Genomic DNA, 19820 nt, shown 5'->3' with positions numbered 1-19820 from the left:
AGCTTAAGCACCATAATGAAGCCCTTACCCCTATTCTACATTAGGCAATATCTTTTATCTTTTGTTTTCACTTGGCATAACATTACTGTGAGGTGAAAACTGCTGATCTCTCAGCCTGCCTGAGAAGCAGGGCCATAGAAGATTGCTAAATGCTGAGCTCTGTGTGTTTTATCACTCAGTTTCCTCTGTATCTCCTTTAATTCTGGCTATTTTATCTGGGACTGCTGATGTGGAAGTTCTGGTACCTGTCACAGAAAGCAGAAGTGATCAGAACCTGATCTGCTGTGTGCCAGACACAAAAGATGCTTTCCACAGACTCGATTCTCAATTGGATTTAGAAATATGAAATCCAGAGCATGAAGACACTCAAAGAAGTCAGTAGCTTACACAGCTTAGAGATTCCACTGTATACAAATGGATATACACCAGATCCTGCAAATTTTCTTTTACCCTGTGAAATTAAGGAAAAATATCACCAAAACCAGGAATCTTAATTAAATATTCATAGACAAGGATGTCTGTAATGCAGGAAGGTTTTAAGAATTCCTGTTCTTTGTCTTCTCAACAATTATCATGTCCACTCTGCAAGGGGCAGACTAAATCTCAAACTGAGTCCTGGTACTTCTCAGTCTGCCTAACCCAGTTTTATTGTTTTTATTCATCCAGTGCAATCAGTTTTCTCAGGTTAATCAAACTCAGGCTAAGATGCATCTTAAATAGTGTAAATCCGTATTTTCTCTCAGTTCATCAAATGCTATGCCTACAGTGTGAACTACTGCATCCAAAATATAAAAGGGCGCTCTGGCACAAAGATCTGGCTGTGGTTTTGTTACATTGGCAAAGGCAGGAAAGATTACAGTGACTAAGCTACCCCACCTTATCTGTTGTCTGCTTTGGTTGCTCTTCTCTGGATTTTTTCCTCCTTCTCTCCATAGTTGTAACTGGTCTCCATTAAGATGTGAACAATGGCATTTCTGTACCACATATTGTAAAATCTGGAAGATACTTTATTACTTATTACTTAAATCTGTTTGAAACTGGGTATGGTTTTTGACTCTTTTCTGATTTTGGCCAGTGCTTCTTTTGAAATGGTTTCTTATCACACTGAAACATCTTTTGTGTCCATGTCTTTAAAGCCTATCAGTATATTGCATTACCCAGTAAGATTTTAACTGCACTACTGTGGAATGGCTATTCTGGGTGAAAAAGCAGTCTCTGAAAAATACTATTTAATTTTTAGAAGGAACTCACGAGTAAATACAAGAACCATGGTAGAAGAATACCTCTAACAGCTGTAGTTCCTCCCACCAATATGCTTTTTGCTTTTGGAGTTGTAGAACTTTGGGCAACTGCAAAAATTACTTTAGTGCTGTGGTAACTGCTGCGGGAACTTGCAGGCACTTTGTTCAAGACTTATTGAAAAAGTCAGACAGTCCTAATTACCTTCACTAGGACTGTTTTCAAAGCCTTACATAAATTGAATCTGATGTAAAAGGAAGAAATTTCAATTTTATTTGAGCTGCAGTATTTTAGAAAACTGCTTTTGTTGGTGGAGCTATTCAGAAGTGCACATAAGCATATATGTACACAATAAGGGGAAATTTGAAGAGCTGAGTCCTTTTTCAGTTCAGAAAGTGATAGGTACCAGCAAATCCTTAGGTGCAGATGTACCAACTGGCCTATGAAGAACATGGCAGGGGAGAAAAGACTAGTTTTAATTATCATACTGATGTTTTAGTTTCAGATAAGCACCAGTTTAAGAATGAGCAGGTGATGTACAGATTTCGCTATGATGATGGAACATACAAGCCAAGAAGTGAATTGGAAGACATCATGTCCAAGGTTTGTATTATCATTCTTAGTTGGAACCTTGTGATTTGCGTAAGAACCATCAAAAGAGTTTGCTCTACCTCTGAATGTCGTTGACCTGTTGTATAGGAGATCCCTAATGTTGTTTATCTTTGTTGTATTAAGCTATACATCCTCATGCTACAGGAGTCATTTGCTCTAAGGAGAGGAAGCAGAGCTTAGCAATAAATAAAAATACAGTTGTGAGTGCACTGAAGACTGCTGATTACAATCCTAATATAGTAACAAAAGGTCTTAAAAGAAAACTGTAGGCCATAATACAGCATGTCTACTGAAAATCTGGGCGTTATGGTTCAGAGAGATAGAAGAGATCAATATTTAAACTGCTGTTCCTCATAATTGTATGTCAAATGACTTCTGTTGATCCCATATCTGCCCATATACTTTTTAATAAATTGGATTTCTTCTTCTGGATATCAGTTCAGGGGTTAATTGTGAGGAAGGATTAATGGAGAAAATGTTGGAATGGAGGTGATTAGAGATAAAAGAACAGATTTTTTTTTTTTTTGCTTCTGGAGGCAGGGAAAGAAGAATGTTTGACAGAGATGATAAGGGAACTGTTTTGAAAAACAGTTAATCAATAGATAATTCCAGCTGAGTAGAGACATCAGTGTCCAGGTTTTGCTAGCCTTAGCTAGTCAGTGTTTCTTTGAAAAGGAAAAAACTGATAATACCATGCATCTTTCCTTCTTCAGGGTGTGAGGCTCTACTGCCGACTACACTGCCTATATACTCCAGTGGTAAAGTAAGTTCACCTTCATGATCCCCTTGTATATATTATCTGGCTTTGTTAAAAGGATGACGTTACTATTGAGATCTTTCTTCTTTCTTATTATAAGCAGTAATTTTCTGCATTTTCTTGGCTCTTTTACTACCCTTCTATCTCCACAGTTTAGACCTGTAGTTGTACTTCTGCTGGAGGATGTTGGAACTGGGTTCTGGGGGAGTGAAAGGCTAGTGTTATAGTCTTCTTGACGTTTGCTTCCTCTGTCAGTTTGTGAGAGCTGTTAGCATGACACAAGTTTATTTGTTTCCTCTAGCATTTTCTGTGAGTTAAAGTGGGTGTGATTAATAAGTGACTACTGATTCAGAGCAGATTGTGCAGTGTGGTTGTAGCTGCTGTATTATTTGGATTATAGAAAATGTAAACAGATGCTAAAGTGATGTAAACAGATTCCAATGTGATGCTAGGATTCTTTCATTCAAAGCGCCCTAAACAAACAAAACCAATCTGAAGTGGAATAAAACCTGAAGCTGTCATTTGAAAAATCCCTGAAAATTTTGGGTGGAATCTTCAGAACTTAGCTCTGTATAAAGAAATACTAAGGAATTGAGATAATCTGCAAGCACTAGTTAACTCTTCCCAGATCCCAGGAGATTATTTTCAGATGTTGTTGCCTTACTGTGACATCAGATGAACATTTCTGGCCTATAATGAAAAGCACCCTGAGCCATGTAGGTGTTCTGTTTAGGAGTTTATGATTGAAAATTAGGCTTTGTCACTTGGGAGAACGTCTTTTTTACATACAAAAACCTGATGAGGAAGAAAAAAACCTCTGTGGGCATGGCTGGAGTCCCAGATTCAACAAAACTAACCTCTTGTCCCTGAGTTGTACAACAGATGTTTCACTGAGAGATGCCATTGTTATGCTAAAAGGAGCAGCAAAGATAGTTACAGTTCATCAGTCATAAATTTGCCTAATTAGGTCTCTGATTTTTCCCCAGAATAGCCGTTCCACAATAGTACAGATTTCAATTAGCCTAGAGGATATGGAGAGAGCAGGAAAGCATGATGCAGCCCTTGGTAGGCAAAATGGTTGTGTATATGTGTGTGTGTATTTGCACACAGAAATTTTACCCCTTAGGATGGTGATTCACATGCAGAGTAGGATTAATGGCAAGTGAAGCTGAAAAAATTTCACTGACCTCAGGGTACCCACAAACTGAAAGGGATGTAGTCTTATGCTTTAGGAAATCAACAAGGACAAAATAACTACTGTAGGCCTGTCCTGTGGTGGTTTATCAATGTGCTATTTTCATAATAGAATCCCAGCTGGAGAATCTTCTAATATCAGGATTAATCTGTGTCAGTGACAGCATGAATCTGAACTGTGTATGTCCAGTGAAAAATAGCTGAGTCTCAGAAGTTTTAGGATCCTTCTGAATAGACTTAACATTCTCAGTATGTTCAGGCTCTTCTTCCTGCCATTATTTTTCCTATTCAATCTTCCTTTTATCTCTTTGTTAGAAAACTGAATCTCCTGGGCCGTCATCCTTTCGTGTCTTCTTATCATGTCTTTTTGCCTCCGACAAGCCTAATGTTAACCTAAAGGAGCTAGCTTTTAGCCAAGGTAGTTGTGCAAAGCCTATAACTGTCTGCTATGCCTTTGGACCGCTGGTTTATCTGGCATCTTCAGACTGCTGATCCCTGCAATCATGCTAACAAGGTTGATGAGGCCTACTTTTCTGATGCCAACCTTCCTTCTAGAAAATTGGCAAAACTGCTTGCAGGTGCATGTGCCAAGAGGATCTGGAGGAATCATAAAGTTCAAAATTCAGTTATTTTGTTGACAGCCTTGGAACGTAATTTTGCTTAGTTGTCTACCCTGGAAACTTGGGCGTTCCCATGTAGCCTTTGCCTTTATCATTTTCTTTAAGTAATTTCTGACACTGATGTACTTTGAGGACAAGATGATATACCCCACTGGAAACAAAGCATTCTACTTTGGGGGATGATACATAAAAAGTAAAACATTTTGAAAAATCTTAGATGTAGAGAGGGTTCTACATCTGTCTCTGATCTAGTTTGGGGAAGTTGTGAGGGTGGGAGAACTGGCTCCCACTTACACATGGGATGGACAATACTTGAGTGTGTAGATGGGCTAGGCCCTGTGAAGAACATGATTTTCCTCTAGTTTCTGTGAGGCAGCATGGTTCTGCCAAAATTTCAATGGTTCCCATATCTGTATTTGACTATTTACCTGCAGCTCATGGTTCTGGGTAACATTCTATGATTCATGCCCTACTTTTGTTCAGGCTAGATTGAAATGGGGGGAAAAGTCAGTGAACTAATGTTGAAATATTCATCCTGACAAGCATTTAACTACAAGCAGTGAAAGAGTGGGCCTTGGACCAAGATCTGGATGCCAGCTTATTCAAAACTCTAGCTCTGTGTCAGCATCTGTATTAAAATGTTGGGAGTTGCTTCTTACAATCTGGAAACCCCTACTCATTTGTACTCAATATTTTAATGCTTTGCTTTATTGTTCTGACATTTCAAAAGCACATTTTCTTAAGATAAGAGTGTGAGAGGAAAAACTGCCCAGAAAACTCCTACAGTTTTGTGCTAGATTTAGCACATTACTGGAAAACAAGTCGAAAAATATTTGTAAGCACTCTGAGTAAAGTTTTTATATGTTCCGAGGACACATATTTCTGGAAATGCTGTCATGTTTTGGGTTTGGTGTCCCGTCCCCATCCCTGTCCCCACCCCGCCCCCCGCCAAATTCTGAAAGTCCTGCTTCCCTTTCTAATTTCTCACACCCTGCACTCTGCAAACACGCAGGCATTTCTGCTGCATTTATTTACAAAAGCCACTCACAACATATTTGTATCTGTAGATGATTAGTAAAAGGAAAACATGAGTAGGATTAATTTTAGATGGTGGTTTGATTTTAGATTTTTAGAAAAAAGGAAATATCAAATGGTGTGGTGCTAATGAAAGAGATTGATTTGACAGAACTGAAGAATAAAGTCTTCTCTTGAGCTGCCTTACAGATACATCCGGACTGTAAAACAGTCACAGTGGCTGTGAAAGTTTCCTTCCACAGTCATGCCAGTGGACCTCAAGCTTGAAATAGAAGGACTACCTCCAAGGGTGAGAGAGGAATTAATTCTTCATAGCCATTCAGCATTTGGCCTCTCTACTGAGACTCTCAACAAGAGGGAGCCAATTAATGCAAATTAATTGTGGTAATGGCTTTTGTGATGTGGAACTAGGAACTGGATCAAGACCACCAAACTTACTTCACACGGGCCAGTAAACAGCCTTAAAATGGAAAGAGCTTTTCATTCTCTCATGAGCTGGATTAAATCCAGTGACCTGGAGGTGAAAGGTGTTAGAGCCCAGTGTCCAGAGCCACATAGTCCTCTTATATTTGTATCAAAATTCTTTAGAAGTATTTTATGAAAGACTAAAAACATCAATTCTCTCTGTGGCTCTGAGAAGAGGAATGGAAGAAAAATGCTAAATGCAGCAAGTTACAATAGGATTTCTCTTCCTTATTTCAGGAACAGTGCTGCCCTCTACAAGGGCTGTGTGTGAGACGGTGCAACTTGTGTTACAAGACCTAAATACAGCATTTTTTTTACTTACAATGGCTGAAATTATCTAATGCCATAAAAGAACACTGTGTACTCTATTTGTGTCTGGCTACGCTGTGATATTTTGCTAACGGAAGTAAAATCTGAACAGGTATGGAGAATGAGGAAAACTTTTGACAGAGTAGGCTAAAAGGTGCTTAATTCAGTGAGCCTAAGAAAAAGGGGGCACAGAGGGAATATGTAGGGTCACTGTCTATGAATACATCGATAGGTAAACACTAGAGAAGAACTATTTAAGCTTATAGATGGGGCTCGCACTCAGCCAATAAATTTAAACTGGACTCAAATGGATTTAGGATGGAAACTATGAGATGAATTCCAGCCAGAAGAATGTGATTTTCAACAGGATCGATGGTGGCAATATTCTAATCCAAGTTAAAACAGCAGCTCAGTACATCTGTGAAAAGAATGTCCTGGTTGCCTCTGGCAGGAATATGAGCTCTCTGAAGATGACTCGAAACAACATCTAGAGAAATTTGAAATAGCACTGCTCTGAATTGATCTGAAATATCTTCCTAATTCAAGTTGATAGAGAAGTTTAAAAACTAGTCCTTTCTTCTAGAGAAAAAGGATATCTGCTTCCTATTCTTCCTATTCTTTCTCTTATTTATTTGTGGCTGGGAGTCTAAGAGGTTTTTTCCATCTATAATTCTTCTTCCCTCAACTTCATAATAGTAGGTCACAATAGTATATGTAGGTTTAGAGCGTAAAAGAAATGTTTACCTTTTTGTCCTGATTTTCCCTGAATTCTCTTTCTTAATTAGAGACCGTGACTACCACCTAAAGACCTACAAATCAGTAATCCCTGCAAATAAACTAGTGGATTGGCTAATTGCACAGGTAAGAAAATTTTAAGATACTGCTGTCTTTGACAAGTAGCTTAATTTTTCAGTTCCATTTGAAAGTAAATAAAACACATTTATCTAGAGAACATAATTAAACATATTCTGATTCTTTGAACTTAAAAACTTATGCTTTCTGTTATTGTTCATTTGGTGATAACTTATTATTTGGCAGCATAAAGAGGAAGAAAGTCCTTTGTTAGCCCTTTTGTTAGCCGGTGAACCAGCTGTTCTCAGGGATCTTTTCTATTTCTTGTGACTTTCTGAAGACATTTAGAGCAATGTTGATTTAATTTAATCTCATATAGGTGTGGTACAATTTTTTGGAAAAATGAATCTAGAGTTGTACACCAACAGCTACATCATTATCTTCAGAAATTGTAGTTGCCCCACATTTACCTTGTAATTACAGAGAAGAGCCTGTAACTTGGGAAATTAAAAATTTAGCTTTGATAGTCCAAAACAATCTAAAGGGAGAGTGTGCCATGTTGCTCACCATCATAGACTCAAATGGACATTCTGGTTTTGTCTTGAATGATGGTCTGATTCACACTCACATTAAGTCCTCTACTGCCAAGATAACTTAAAGGGTGGCTAGTTTGAATGAGAATCAGGCCTCTGACAACCAGCGATGTTGTCCTTCAGAAATGTTTCCTGCAATTGCATTTGACATCCTCCTACATTAATAAGATTGATGTGATTTAAGGTTGCTCTGTTCCGAATAACTGGATGAGAATGGAATGGTCAATTGTTTTCCCATTAAGAGCACAGAGGAGAGCAAGGATATTAGTACTGAGGTTGTCGTATCAGTTACATGTGATTTAATGGGGTCTTATTCATGGAAAGCTGAGGGAGGAAAAAACATCTGCTTTGGCCGAAGAGGAGAGATGTAATCAGGCTAATCTGGCCAATGTAACAGTTAATCATAGAGCTGTAGGCAGTAGAAAGACTCAGATAGCAAGGTAAAACATCAGCTCTTGGTCCCCATTTTTCTTCATTCTGGGAGGTTATTCTGGCTGTTAGTTTTCTTGTTTACTGAACTTTACATGAAGATTGAACCAGAATGTACTAAAGCCAGATATGGAGATATAGAAGACTCTGTAATTTATATTGTGTATATGTGTGCATATGTGCATGTATACAGATGCAAAGATGAGGGAAATTTCTTCTGTGCTCAGTTAAAAGGGAACAGTGTTAAACATTTAAATCACTGTCTATGACTTAGATGAATTCCTGTCTATGTGGCTAAATCAATTTTTGCTCATAGATCCTTACAAATAGTAATTTTCATGGGGGTTTTCTTGGAGTTTTCATACTAGATTGAACTATTTTCTAGCAACCATTCATACTTTGGCCATATTAGCTAACAACAGATTAGTGGGAGCTAATGAATACTCAGCTTTTTGCAAGGTAGTGCATTTACTTAACTGCTCAAATATCTACCTTTCAGTTTGACTTTAGGCATCTGTTCTTGAAAATCTTGGTGATGGTGTCTGATCTGATAACTACCTGTTACACAAAAATGCTGGGATATATTTATTTCTGTTTCTGACAATCAATTTGCAGCGTTATTTTGGTTTAGAAATGGTGCACCAAAAAAAGTGAAGACTATTGTTTCTGTTAGATTTAGTGGCATAGGGATGACTGTCTTGAAGGATAGTCTTTCTCATTTCCGTTTGCAATTTAGATTGTAAATGCGAGTGGGAGCCCTCCCTGATAAGAAACCTGTTTTTCATTTCATTGACCTTTACAAAATTCATAAGACTAAACAGAGCAAGAGAGTAAGAACTTTTTTTATAATCAAAGAAACAGTGTCAACTGTATTTTGTATCCTGATCCTCCTACCTGGAAATTGTTGGCTATTATACTTCTGAGAAGAGATAAATTGGGTCCCCAACAAGGCTTAATCTTGTGTACATTTGAACAGTTGTATTCAAATGGGATAAATGTTATTATCCCCTATGTATTGTATGCCCTCAGAGTCTGGGGCTGGATTAATAGAGCTCTATTATTAGATGTGCAGTGCATTTGTGGCTCTGTAGACATCAGGGGTCTGCAGGAGCTGAGCATCTCTGACTATCAGGTTTATTAATTAAGTGCCCTGTGATATGCTAGCACAGATTATTCACTACAAGGGAGTTTTTGCATGTGAGAGAGGATGGTCAAGGGATTTCCTAATGACTTGGAGATTTAATGCTGAATTTGAATGATGTCTTTTTATTGTTTATAGCTCTTCACAATAGCTGGATCCTATTGCAGTTATCCCCATAACATGTCTTAGGGAAATTGTGCATGAGACACTGAAATAAAGCATTAGATACGACGGTGGAGAAAGCACATATGAACATAAGTGCTGATTGGAGATGGAAGTGTTTATGCCTCTTCTAGAGGCACAAAGTCAAATCCTGGAAAACATAATGTTGTATTAGAGTTCTCCATAGGCATTACTTTAGTGACCCTTTGGATGTAACAGAGAAATGGTTTCAGCAATCAGAGCCTGAAAGGAGAAATACCTGATCCATATCCATGGATTTAGACTGAAAGTGTCTGTGAATTATATTATGGTCTCTATGTATATTTAGAAGTAATCCTTGAAGGGAAGGGGCTCATTCTTTCATTGACTCTGGACCCTCTCAACTTCATTTTACAACCTAATCTTTTTCCCACTGCCAGTAGGCTGAGAACAAAGAGGAATAAAGACCTCACTTAGAAATGTCAGAGCTCTTGTACTTCTCAGAATCCTAGGTACTACTCAGGGTGCACTAAAAGACTGCATTGCCACAATAACAGTACTTCTGTCATCTGGCTGAAAATTTATAGCCAGACCTCCAGAAATGATCTGTGGTAAAACACTACCAGTGTTGAATCCCTAGTCCTAAGTCTAAGAAACTTAGAATGGCAATTTTATGAAAGGTAAAATGGAAGTAAATGGACAAATGCAAAGTACAAACTGGCTGGTAAGATTCTTTAGGTCTTTTGCTCCATCCATCCATCCATCCATCCATCCATCCATCCATTGTTTCTTTCTCTTGCAGTACATATTGCACCTCTGTGCATTGCATTACCTTATGTTTCCTTCTGACTTGGAAGGAGCACTTCATAATCTTAAAACTCTCCTTTTCCATGATATCAACAAAATATTTAAAAGTGATTTGGTTGTTCTTAACTTATCTGCGTTCATCTGCTTTCTTTTCTCCTACATGGGAGTTGTAAACAATCTAGGTAAGAGACCATCTTAATTGTTGGGCTTATGCATCTCAAAACAATCAACCATGGCCCATGATTAGGGTCCATGATTTAGACATCATATCATTACCAGAACTAGACAACAACAGTAATAATAGTAATGGTGGCAGTAGTAATAGTAATAATAATAGCGTGCTTTGGAGACATGATTCTTCACTATGGTACTGACTGTAAACTGTTTCTATAATTCTGCTGACTCAAATTCAGTGATTGTATTTGAATAAACCTAAATTATCTTCTCAAAACTAGTGAATCTAGTTTCACATCCAATTTCTGTATGAAAAAGTTATGAGACACATGTTCTGTCAAGATTCTTGATTGTAAGTGGTTCTTTTTTCTCAAGATTTTTGTTACTGCTTTCATTGTATTTGTACAAATTGCCATATAACATTTAGAAGTACTTACAGGGGAGCTGAAATGATCTATTTTAAGTGATATTTTGTAATTAGAGAATGCTGTTTTGCTAGGGGAATGTTTTGTGGCCAGGTTAACATCATCGGAAGTTGCCAAGTCTGGTTTAGAGCCTTCCTACACAAAGGTTTTGTTGCCTAAAACACAAGTAGATTACTAAATTAAGAGTGTAACATTAGAAGGCATTTCTCTCCAGTTTATTTACAGTTGAAAGAATAAATTAGATTTTTAAGTCCCATCCTCCGTAAAATAAACTACCCATTTATCCCATAAAGTAACACAAAGTGAGTGTTGAGAATTGTTGCTTGACAGGATGTTGAAAATGAGGAAAGACTTACGAAGACTTGAAATTAGTTTATAGTAAAAGTTAAACTTCAGGTTTATTAAAGCCCTTTTCTTAACTTTCCTTGTGTGGTTACATAATCATATGGTTCCTCCAAAACTACCTTAGTCCTTTTCCTACCAACACAACAGTATTTAGTTCTTAATTTGTAAATGTCATGCCTTTTTTTTCCTTCTGTGTTCTCAGCAAGTCTCTTCAACAAAAGTCAGTAGTGCTGCTGATTGGCAAGAACTGATCCTGTTTTATTCTGTATTTAAATAGTATCCTTACACCATAGTGATGTTCTTTGCCAGTATTTGCCTGGCAAAAAGCTACTGCTGTCAGTAGGACTTGCAGTAGGACTGATGTTCTGCTGACAAGATCAGTGGGCTCTTGCTCTGCAAGCTGGGTTGCTTAAAACAAAGTCAGTATGCTACTCTGCGGTTGCTGCTAGAGCTTCAGCATATCTAGTTCTCCAGATGGAGGGGCAAAAAGAAAGCGTAATATTTGTGTAGGATACAGCTTCTAATTTAGTAGGACTGAAAGTAGTGTGCTGAAATTGGTCTTCTGCCAAAGCAGCAGATCCTGACCTGCTGGAATGAGCTGACCATCTGCTCTTAGTGAGAGAGCAGATCCGAGGTTCTCTTGTGCCCATTTGGGAAGCAGGTCATCTTGCATCAAGTGACAGTGCTAACAATGGGTTTCATCTGGATGAGACCATTAGGGCCTGCTGATTTTTACCAGCACTATTTAGAACTTATATGTCTGCCTAAAAAGTAGAACCAACATGTTTGTAAAGTCTTCACTTCTGGCTGCAAATTAGCAGATACATAGAGAAAACTAGGTATTTCTTGTATTTAACTGAATTGTAGATGCAAAATTTAATGCTGCCATTTCAGGTAAATTTGTAAATTTGCAAGACACCTTTGGTACCTGTTTCAAAATACTACACTGAAGGCTTCAAGTAGTGAAAAACTGAAGCCTTTGTTTGTAGGTCTGCTGTGTAAGAAAAGAATGCCACTGCAGTTTTAACCAGTCTGACCTTTGGAGTTCACATACACTGGGTTTACTCAAGTTTTTCTCCCTTTGGTTGAATATAGATAAGATCTCTCAACTTCTCTCTCTAAGAATGAGTTTTACTGTCTGTGGCTAATGAGTCCTGAAGTCCAGCACTATCATTGCAAATAAAAAGTCTGTACATTGAGATATTATGTCCCTTTGTGGGTTAAACAGCTACTTTCCAGAATCCTGGTCTTTGTCCTCCTACTTCCTGTAGGAGGCAAGAGATGCTATATATAGGAATGAATGAGATTTGGGCAACAGGGTAGCTATTTTAATTTCTTGCTACAAAGAGCATCCTGCTAATTTCAGAGCCACAAGCTCTGTGGTGGGGAAGGGGAATAATTTAGCTTAGGAAGTTGTCTGAGATGTAATATTCATCCTCTTGTTTCTAGGGAGACTGTCAGACTCGTGAGGAAGCTGTCGCACTGGGTGTTGGACTCTGCAATAACGGCTTCATGCATCATGGTAATGCATCAATATTACTTACCACAGCCAATTAAAGGAGCTCTTACTTCAGTCGGATTAGCTGACTGTCTGAAAATCCCTTTTCTATAGGCTGTGCTATACACACTAACATGTATACAATTGCAGGTATCCCAGCAGGTCCTTCTAAAAAGCAGTCTTCGAGCTTACACAAAATGTCTAAGTACCTTCCCAAGTGAATCCCCTCGCTAATAGTTATGATGAGCCCTAAAGTGATTAAACAAGCTAGAAGGGGAATGTTTTTTCAGTGCATCTCTTTCAGAGCCATCAGACCAAGGCACAAGACAAGTACTGTACTGAAATATCACCAAAAAATGTCAGGTACAAAGTTAAATTGCCTAGTTCTTGCCACTTGGATAACAAGCACAATCCTTAGTGCTGAATCTCTGAAGTTCCCAAATCTGAAGTGCCAAATTGCCAAGTTAGACATCATCCATCCTCAGTGATGCTGCTGCTAAACTGGGAAAGTAAACAAACCACATCTGTATCAGTATCAAATAGCACATACAAAGTCCTAAGAGGAAAACACAGTTTGTCCAATGAAACATCCAGTTTTAGTCATAAATAACATTTGCTTTTCATATTTTGAATAGTGGTTTTGAGAGCAGATTATTCTAAATAACTAATAGAGAATTTGCATAGTACTTGATAAGAATGAAAGCATAATTGTTTTTCTTTAAAGAATTTGATCTGTTTTGAGTCCATGTAGACTTTTGGCATTCATAGCATCCTTTGGCAAGGAGTTCCTTTGCATAAGTACATGTTGCATGAGGAAGTTGTTCCTCAGGTTTTAAAATTATCACTTGCTACTTTTGTTTGAAGCCGCCAGGTCTCATATTTGAAAACATGTTAAAGAACTTTGTCATGCCTTCCAGAATTTTATAGATCTCATTTCCCTCTCAATTCCTTTTTAGGTTGAAAAGCCTTAGTCTGTTTAGCCAGCTCACCTTTAAACAGCCTCTTTTTTTATAGTTTTACCATATGAATTTTGACATGGGAAAGGAGCATAAGGTATTGAGTAGCATCTTTCTTCCAAGAGGATCTTCTGCATTTTATATGCATTCTACATGCCAGGGAGGTCCAACCTCATATCATGAGCTACTGTGCTTCGTGAGGAACAGTATACCCCTAAAATACAGTAGTAGCTTAAAAATATAGAGCTGAATAGCTGGTTGATAGGGATGCATCTGGTCTTTGTTCTGTAAAGACTGGGGAAATGTTTAGGATTTCCTTTAACTTTCTTTTTTGTTTCTCTCTTTCTTTCTCTGTGTAAATGCATGTATGTATTTCATACATATTGTTTCCAGTCCTGGAGAAAAGTGAATTTAAGGATGAATCCTTATATTTCCGTTTTTATGCTGATGAGGAGATGGAAGGCACCAGTTCCAAGAGCAAACAATTACGTAATGACTTCAAGCTTGTGGAAAACATCCTGGGAAAGAGTCTTCTGGTAAGAAATATGTAAATGTAAACCTTGACATTTCTCTGAAAGTGGTAGTGGTTTATACTACAGGAGAATGAGAAGGAAAATTATAGTGGAGTAGAACGGAAATGGGGAATTGCACCTGTAGCTAGTCTTTTCTTCACTGCATAAATACTAACTCGAGCTACTTTGCTGTAGAGCTCCAACTTCTGTAGCTCTGACTTTTCTAGCTGGGCAGACCACATAGCTTATTCTAGTACGAAGGAACTCTGTAAGTGGCAGGGTCCCTTCTCTAGCATGTGACCGTTCTGCAGTACCTGGGAGCTTTGGATTCACAGCTCACATGCACACATGTGCAAATGCAAGTAAGTTCCTCCCTATTTCTGATATGTTTCAAGAAAAGAGGAGACTCAGAGATACGACCATTCTGTCCAGTTCACAGTCCAACCCCTTTCTGCTCCCATGAAGCCTTTGAGAGAGTCTGGAAGCGAGCTGGGAGCTGGAGATGTTCTCTTAGCAGGCACCATGTGTTTCTTGAGTTTGCTGAGCAGGCACCACAGTGTTGGTGTGGTGGAGGAGAGCATAGTGGGTACTACTATCTTGGGAGAGGTCTGCCATCAAGTTTAAACACAGTTTAAACACTGTTACATGTGAAGTAGATTCAGTGCAAGTTAAAAGACTGATAAGAACACAGACATTTCAGGACATCATTGTCTAAGCGACGTGAATATGCCCTGCATTACTGGATCAAGTATCAGCTTTACTTTGTTTATGGAAACCATTTTCCAAAAAATACTGTTCTTTATGTTCATGCTTTTGCAACGTTACTGTTACCTCCAGATTCCCACCTCACTAAGCGCCATCACGGTCGTTACTGCTCTGGGATTATTCTAATGCTATTCAGACTTGATAGTGGGATTGGTGCAAACTCTTTGTTCTGTGATCCTTGTTTACTGCCAGCGGCTCCAGGCCCATCTTTTTCTCCCTTTGAACACCGGCAGAATGCAGGAGCAGGATATAAACTCAGGTCAGAAACTACAAAAGCAGAATTACTGGAAAAGATCCAGAGGTCCGTTATATGGGAAAACTTCTCCTGTGGTTCACACAAACTTTACTGTCTCACTGTTGTCTTGTCTCCCAGGAGACCAATCTGTGTTTGTCTGAATGGCCAGAAGTAATATTTATAGTGCCATGGTCCCTCAGAATTATTCCTCTATGCATCCAGTGCCAGAGACTAGAGGGTCAGGTTAATATGATTATCCTCATGGAGAGTTGTTAGATAAAGAGAAGCAGTTAAAAGGTGGTACACTTTATGGGTTGTTTTTTTATTGTGATTTTCAGAGCACTCAGAGATTAGTTTCATGTAAGTTGGTGGGAACTGCCATTGTTAGGTATTTTTAATTTTCCACCTTATCAAGGCAAGACAGTTTGAGGAAACAGATTGATTAGTATGTGTCTTCCACTTTTTTCTGTCAGTTCAAGGCACTTCTGTTAAAATGCAAAAACCCAACGGTAATAGGTTAGCTGTGAAATGAGGGATTTAAAGTTCTTTGATTCTGTTTTCTGTTAATGCAATAATCATTTCTTAATATTCACTAAAGAGACAGAACAAACAAGCAAACCTTGCACATGCACTATTTACTAGTGATTAATTGTAATCCCTAATTGGTCCTTCTAGTCACTCCATAATTTGGTAACTGAAATACTTGCAACAGGAATAATTTTAATATTACTATTATTGTAGTTGTGAAGTGCATCAGCTAGCCTCAGTCAAAATACAGTCCCATCGCAAAAAGTAAACAATCTGAAATGAACAGCACATGCTGAATAAGAAATCTCCTAGTCAGAGGGCACAAATTTTGTCAAATGAGTAGTAGTCATGCTAAAATTGAGTTGCCCTCATTTTCACAAATTAATTAGCAGTGCCCTGAATGTTTGTAAAGAGGATCCCACAAATAGCAGTACAGTAAATGCATTACACTTATTCATAACAAAAATTTGTGCCTGACTTCTCTGTTAGTCTGTGTTTAGCAATTTTGGGCAGCTGGAATCCTGAGGCTTTCCTGTCTGTGGAACATCACTACTTGCCTCTTTACACTCATGACAGGGCATTGATCCTTCCCATCCCCTGATCCCACCATAAGAAGTTTAATGGAATTTTCTTAGCACTGGCTTTTGAAACATGCTTTTCTACTGCCATGAAATCCTAGCTGTTTAATGGACAGCTTCCCCTACCCTCTTCATCTAAGTTTGCTTTATCACAGGAGAGCTTGCCCTAGAAAACAGAAAACAACAGAAGCTTTGGCAAATATATCATTAGAAATGCCAAGGAAAAAAGTGCTTTCAGTCTGAAAAAATGCACTTCAAACAAAACTTAATACTCATTTATTTGTGCAATTGTTTCTCATTGAAGGACATAAATCTTGACAAACTGAAAAAATATACAACATTCTTTGCATAGTTGAAGAGAATTTGGATTTTGGATTGACTCCAAGCATTGTGACTTGGTTACTGCAATGTTGCTGTTAACTCGTGATCAGCACCTCTACTTGTTAGCCCAAGCCAACCACAACACAAATTAAAACCGGTAGCTTGGAGCTGAGTATCAGACAAGGATAATTGCCTGTAGAGATGGGCCTGCATCAAAGTTTCCTAAGACGTTTAATGCACACACAATGCTAGAGTCCTCAGAAGACTCCAGTGTATCACTTACCTGATCTCAAATGAAAGCATTTCCAGTGATTTCTGAAGATGATGCCTGTGTACATTTTATGTAGTGTTCTCAAAACCGTCATGCTGGATTGGAGATCTGGACTGTAAGTCTAAACCTCGTAAACTTTCCAGATCTGTGATATCTCCTACATGCCTCCAGGAGATCCCATATTTCTTACTGTCAGTAGTGTGTCGCAATAGTTGCAGGAGAGCGTAATTGCTGTGTCCCACACGTCCTGGAATTCAACTTGTGCAGGCGCCTGAGTACTGTAACATATTCAATGAAAGCCAATGGTTTGAGCACAGAAGTCAGAGCTACCTGGGTTTTAATTTAACTTCTCACATGAACTCACTGTGTGGCCTGAGAAAGACCTTAAGTCACTCCATACCTCAGTTTACCATCTGAAAATTAGGATGCTAAATCTCATGTATCCACAGGGCTTTGCTACTGCTGTTACATTTAGAATCAGCTTTGAAAATGGAAGCGTCCTTACAATTCAGCACTTCAGATACCAAGTTTGTAGATAATAGGCAGTATTATCATTTGAGTTCATGTCTTCTCCATTTTAAACCAACTAATCAATAAATGTAGTATTCTTCCTAAAATTCTTATAAAACTATAAAACACATTTCTCCTGTTCTATCTATGAATAAATAATAGTAATTTGTATTACTCAAATAAAGACATACTTGGTCCTTAATAAAAATGTCTTCCATCTTTAATCATTCCAGGAGAATTATTTTTGTGTGTTGTGCTAATATGATACTACCTAATTCTGCAAAATTTCAGCAGAGAGCGAGCAAAAAAGAGATTTCCCTTTGTTCTTCATTATACTGGTACCACAGTCTATGGTAGCTTGAGAGTTCATATCATTGATTTAAAACACCCCTGGGAAGAGAGCCACTAATGAGAACCCATCCTCTAGGGATTTCTGATGTCCCAAGGAGACAGGCTGGCAAAAGTCAGTAACAAAGAGGCATCCATCATCCAGGTGTATATGACCAGATAAAGGCTTTGAGTGGATTTGGATACTAAAAATTACAGTGAACTCTGAAGTGAAAAACATCCTTTAGGCTGTAAGTCTTTCACTGTTCAGAACAAACAGTTCAATTTCAGTGCTCAATTTCAAAGCTCACAAACCAGAAGAAACTTTGAGCCATTTTGTATGTATTAAGCCTATTTTGCTAATGTGGCAAAACATACCTTTAAAGATAATAGCAGTAGGGGTGACTTAGATTCTGGAGCTCCTCATTGGAAAGAAATTTTGTCTTTTCAAATTTTGTTTTAGTGCCCCAGAGCTTTGGACTTTTGAAAGGCTGGGAGACTGGACCAGCCTGGGAGATGAGGTGACAGGAAAATAGGTCTCTTCAAATGAGTGCTGCTGAGGGCCATAGAAACCTCATCAGTTTTGTGAAGCATTCAGACTTGACATTATCTGATAAGTCACTGCTCCTTAAGAAATTCTTAATCAAGTCAGACTGTTCAAGTGTGTCCAACAGAGAAGAGTTTGTGCTGGAGAGCTGTAGGTAAGGCTGTGAGGAAAGGATGTGCATCCTGGACCACAGTTTAAGAAATGGTGGTTGATCTGCCTATGCTACCTCTTCCGCTGCCGATTTCCCCAGGAGTTTAGGCTGAGAGTTCCTGCTTCTGCGTGAACGGTAGAAGCAGCCTGGGGAGGCTGCCAAGAGGGAAATGGATCCAGTTCTTTCACCTCCTTCACTGGGGAAATCTTAGTGCCCAACCAAAGCCCTTTGTGTGAATGCAGTTTGAGGGCTCAGCAAGTGTGGTGGGTAAACCAGACACTATACCCTGTACATTAAAGTCGTGCTCTCGTGACATTAGCATGATGCAATGCTGGAAGCTACCCCATAGCTGAGCATCAAGCTACTTCACGTCTCTGTCATCTTCATTGTCCTGGAAATCTGTCAAATCTCCCCTCATAGACACTGAACATCCCCATGTCACAAGCATTTTCTGATTCTATAATCCTCCTTGTACAGGAAGGAGGAGAAATGGAGAGGTACCACACGGGCATCATGACCCATGTGCCAAAAATGGTTCATGAATGTAACAGATACAGGTGTAATAGACCATTATTTGCATAGCTTTTCTTCTCCCCACTCTGTCCCCCCATCTCTGTCAAAATTCTCTTTGAATATGTTCCAACTATATTTGCCCTCTGGTTTTGATTAAACATGCTTATTTCTCATATGGTCTCATTTTTTAACATGGTTGTCTTTCAAGATTAAACAGCTGCTGCCTTACATTCAAAAAACTGATTGGATTTCAGCGGCAGAGAAATAATTCTTGTAGATGGCAAGTTAGTTAATTGCTTTGGACTCCTTAGGGATGAATGGCATTCAGCTGTGGAATTGCAAGGTATTACTACTTCATAATAAAGAATGAATCATAGCCTTCTCCTAGTATTGCATATTGAATATTATCCATAATCTACCTTTTCTGTCAGTATACAGAATGTGAGATTTCTTTCTTTACAACATGGTGATAAAGTTCCTGATGTTGATGCACTTGGGATTTCTTAAAAGTGTTTTGGTTCTTTGCTTTCAAACAATACATTCTTGACTAATGAACAGAGAAAGGTAGGTTAATACAAATGATAGCATATAAAAGATCTTCATGCATAGTAATGATAGCTGCACCCAAGAGATCATGTAAGTTTGTGTAGCTACTGGCTTATTAAGTTTGACAAATCAAAGCTTCCAAATTTTTAAATATCTTTTCACATGTGCTTTCAAAATGCAGCAAAAGAAATTGAAAATGAGAATTGGATGGGAGACCCATCCTAGAAATTTTCTATTCAATCCCAAATGTGAAGTGATAAAAGTGCGTGTTGTGTTGGACTGAAACTCATTACACTTGCAACACTAAAAATCTAACCAGTGATATACCCAATTTTCTAAGCTGTCCTTTTATTAAACATGCATAAATAGCAACTTCTGAAACTATTTTGTTAGAAATATCCAAGAATGGTAACCTTACCTTTCAGTCTTTTTACTTTCCTGTCTATCATTTAATCTGAACATCATCCGATGAGGATTTTTTTCC

General features: G+C 38.4%; 1 protein-coding gene across 2 annotated transcripts in view; it reads left to right on the top strand.

Annotated features, from left to right (window-relative positions):
• PREX1 (phosphatidylinositol-3,4,5-trisphosphate dependent Rac exchange factor 1) overlaps window positions 1-19820 on the top strand; it is a 168185-nt gene that overhangs the window by 114621 nt on the left and 33744 nt on the right. For both annotated transcript variants that reach the window (XM_054845124.1, XM_054845125.1), the window contains exons 12-16: window positions 1739-1842; window positions 2565-2614; window positions 7017-7092; window positions 12528-12600; window positions 13926-14068. In XM_054845124.1, the coding sequence (XP_054701099.1) occupies window positions 1739-1842; window positions 2565-2614; window positions 7017-7092; window positions 12528-12600; window positions 13926-14068 (446 nt within the window). The remainder of the gene's footprint in view (window positions 1-1738; window positions 1843-2564; window positions 2615-7016; window positions 7093-12527; window positions 12601-13925; window positions 14069-19820) is intronic.

This window comes from Grus americana, chromosome 17 (genome assembly GCF_028858705.1).
Source record: "Grus americana isolate bGruAme1 chromosome 17, bGruAme1.mat, whole genome shotgun sequence".
Taxonomy (NCBI): Eukaryota; Metazoa; Chordata; class Aves; order Gruiformes; family Gruidae; genus Grus; species Grus americana.
The sequence above is the reverse complement of the archived record's forward strand: the minus strand, read 5'-3'. Positions and strand labels throughout refer to the sequence as shown.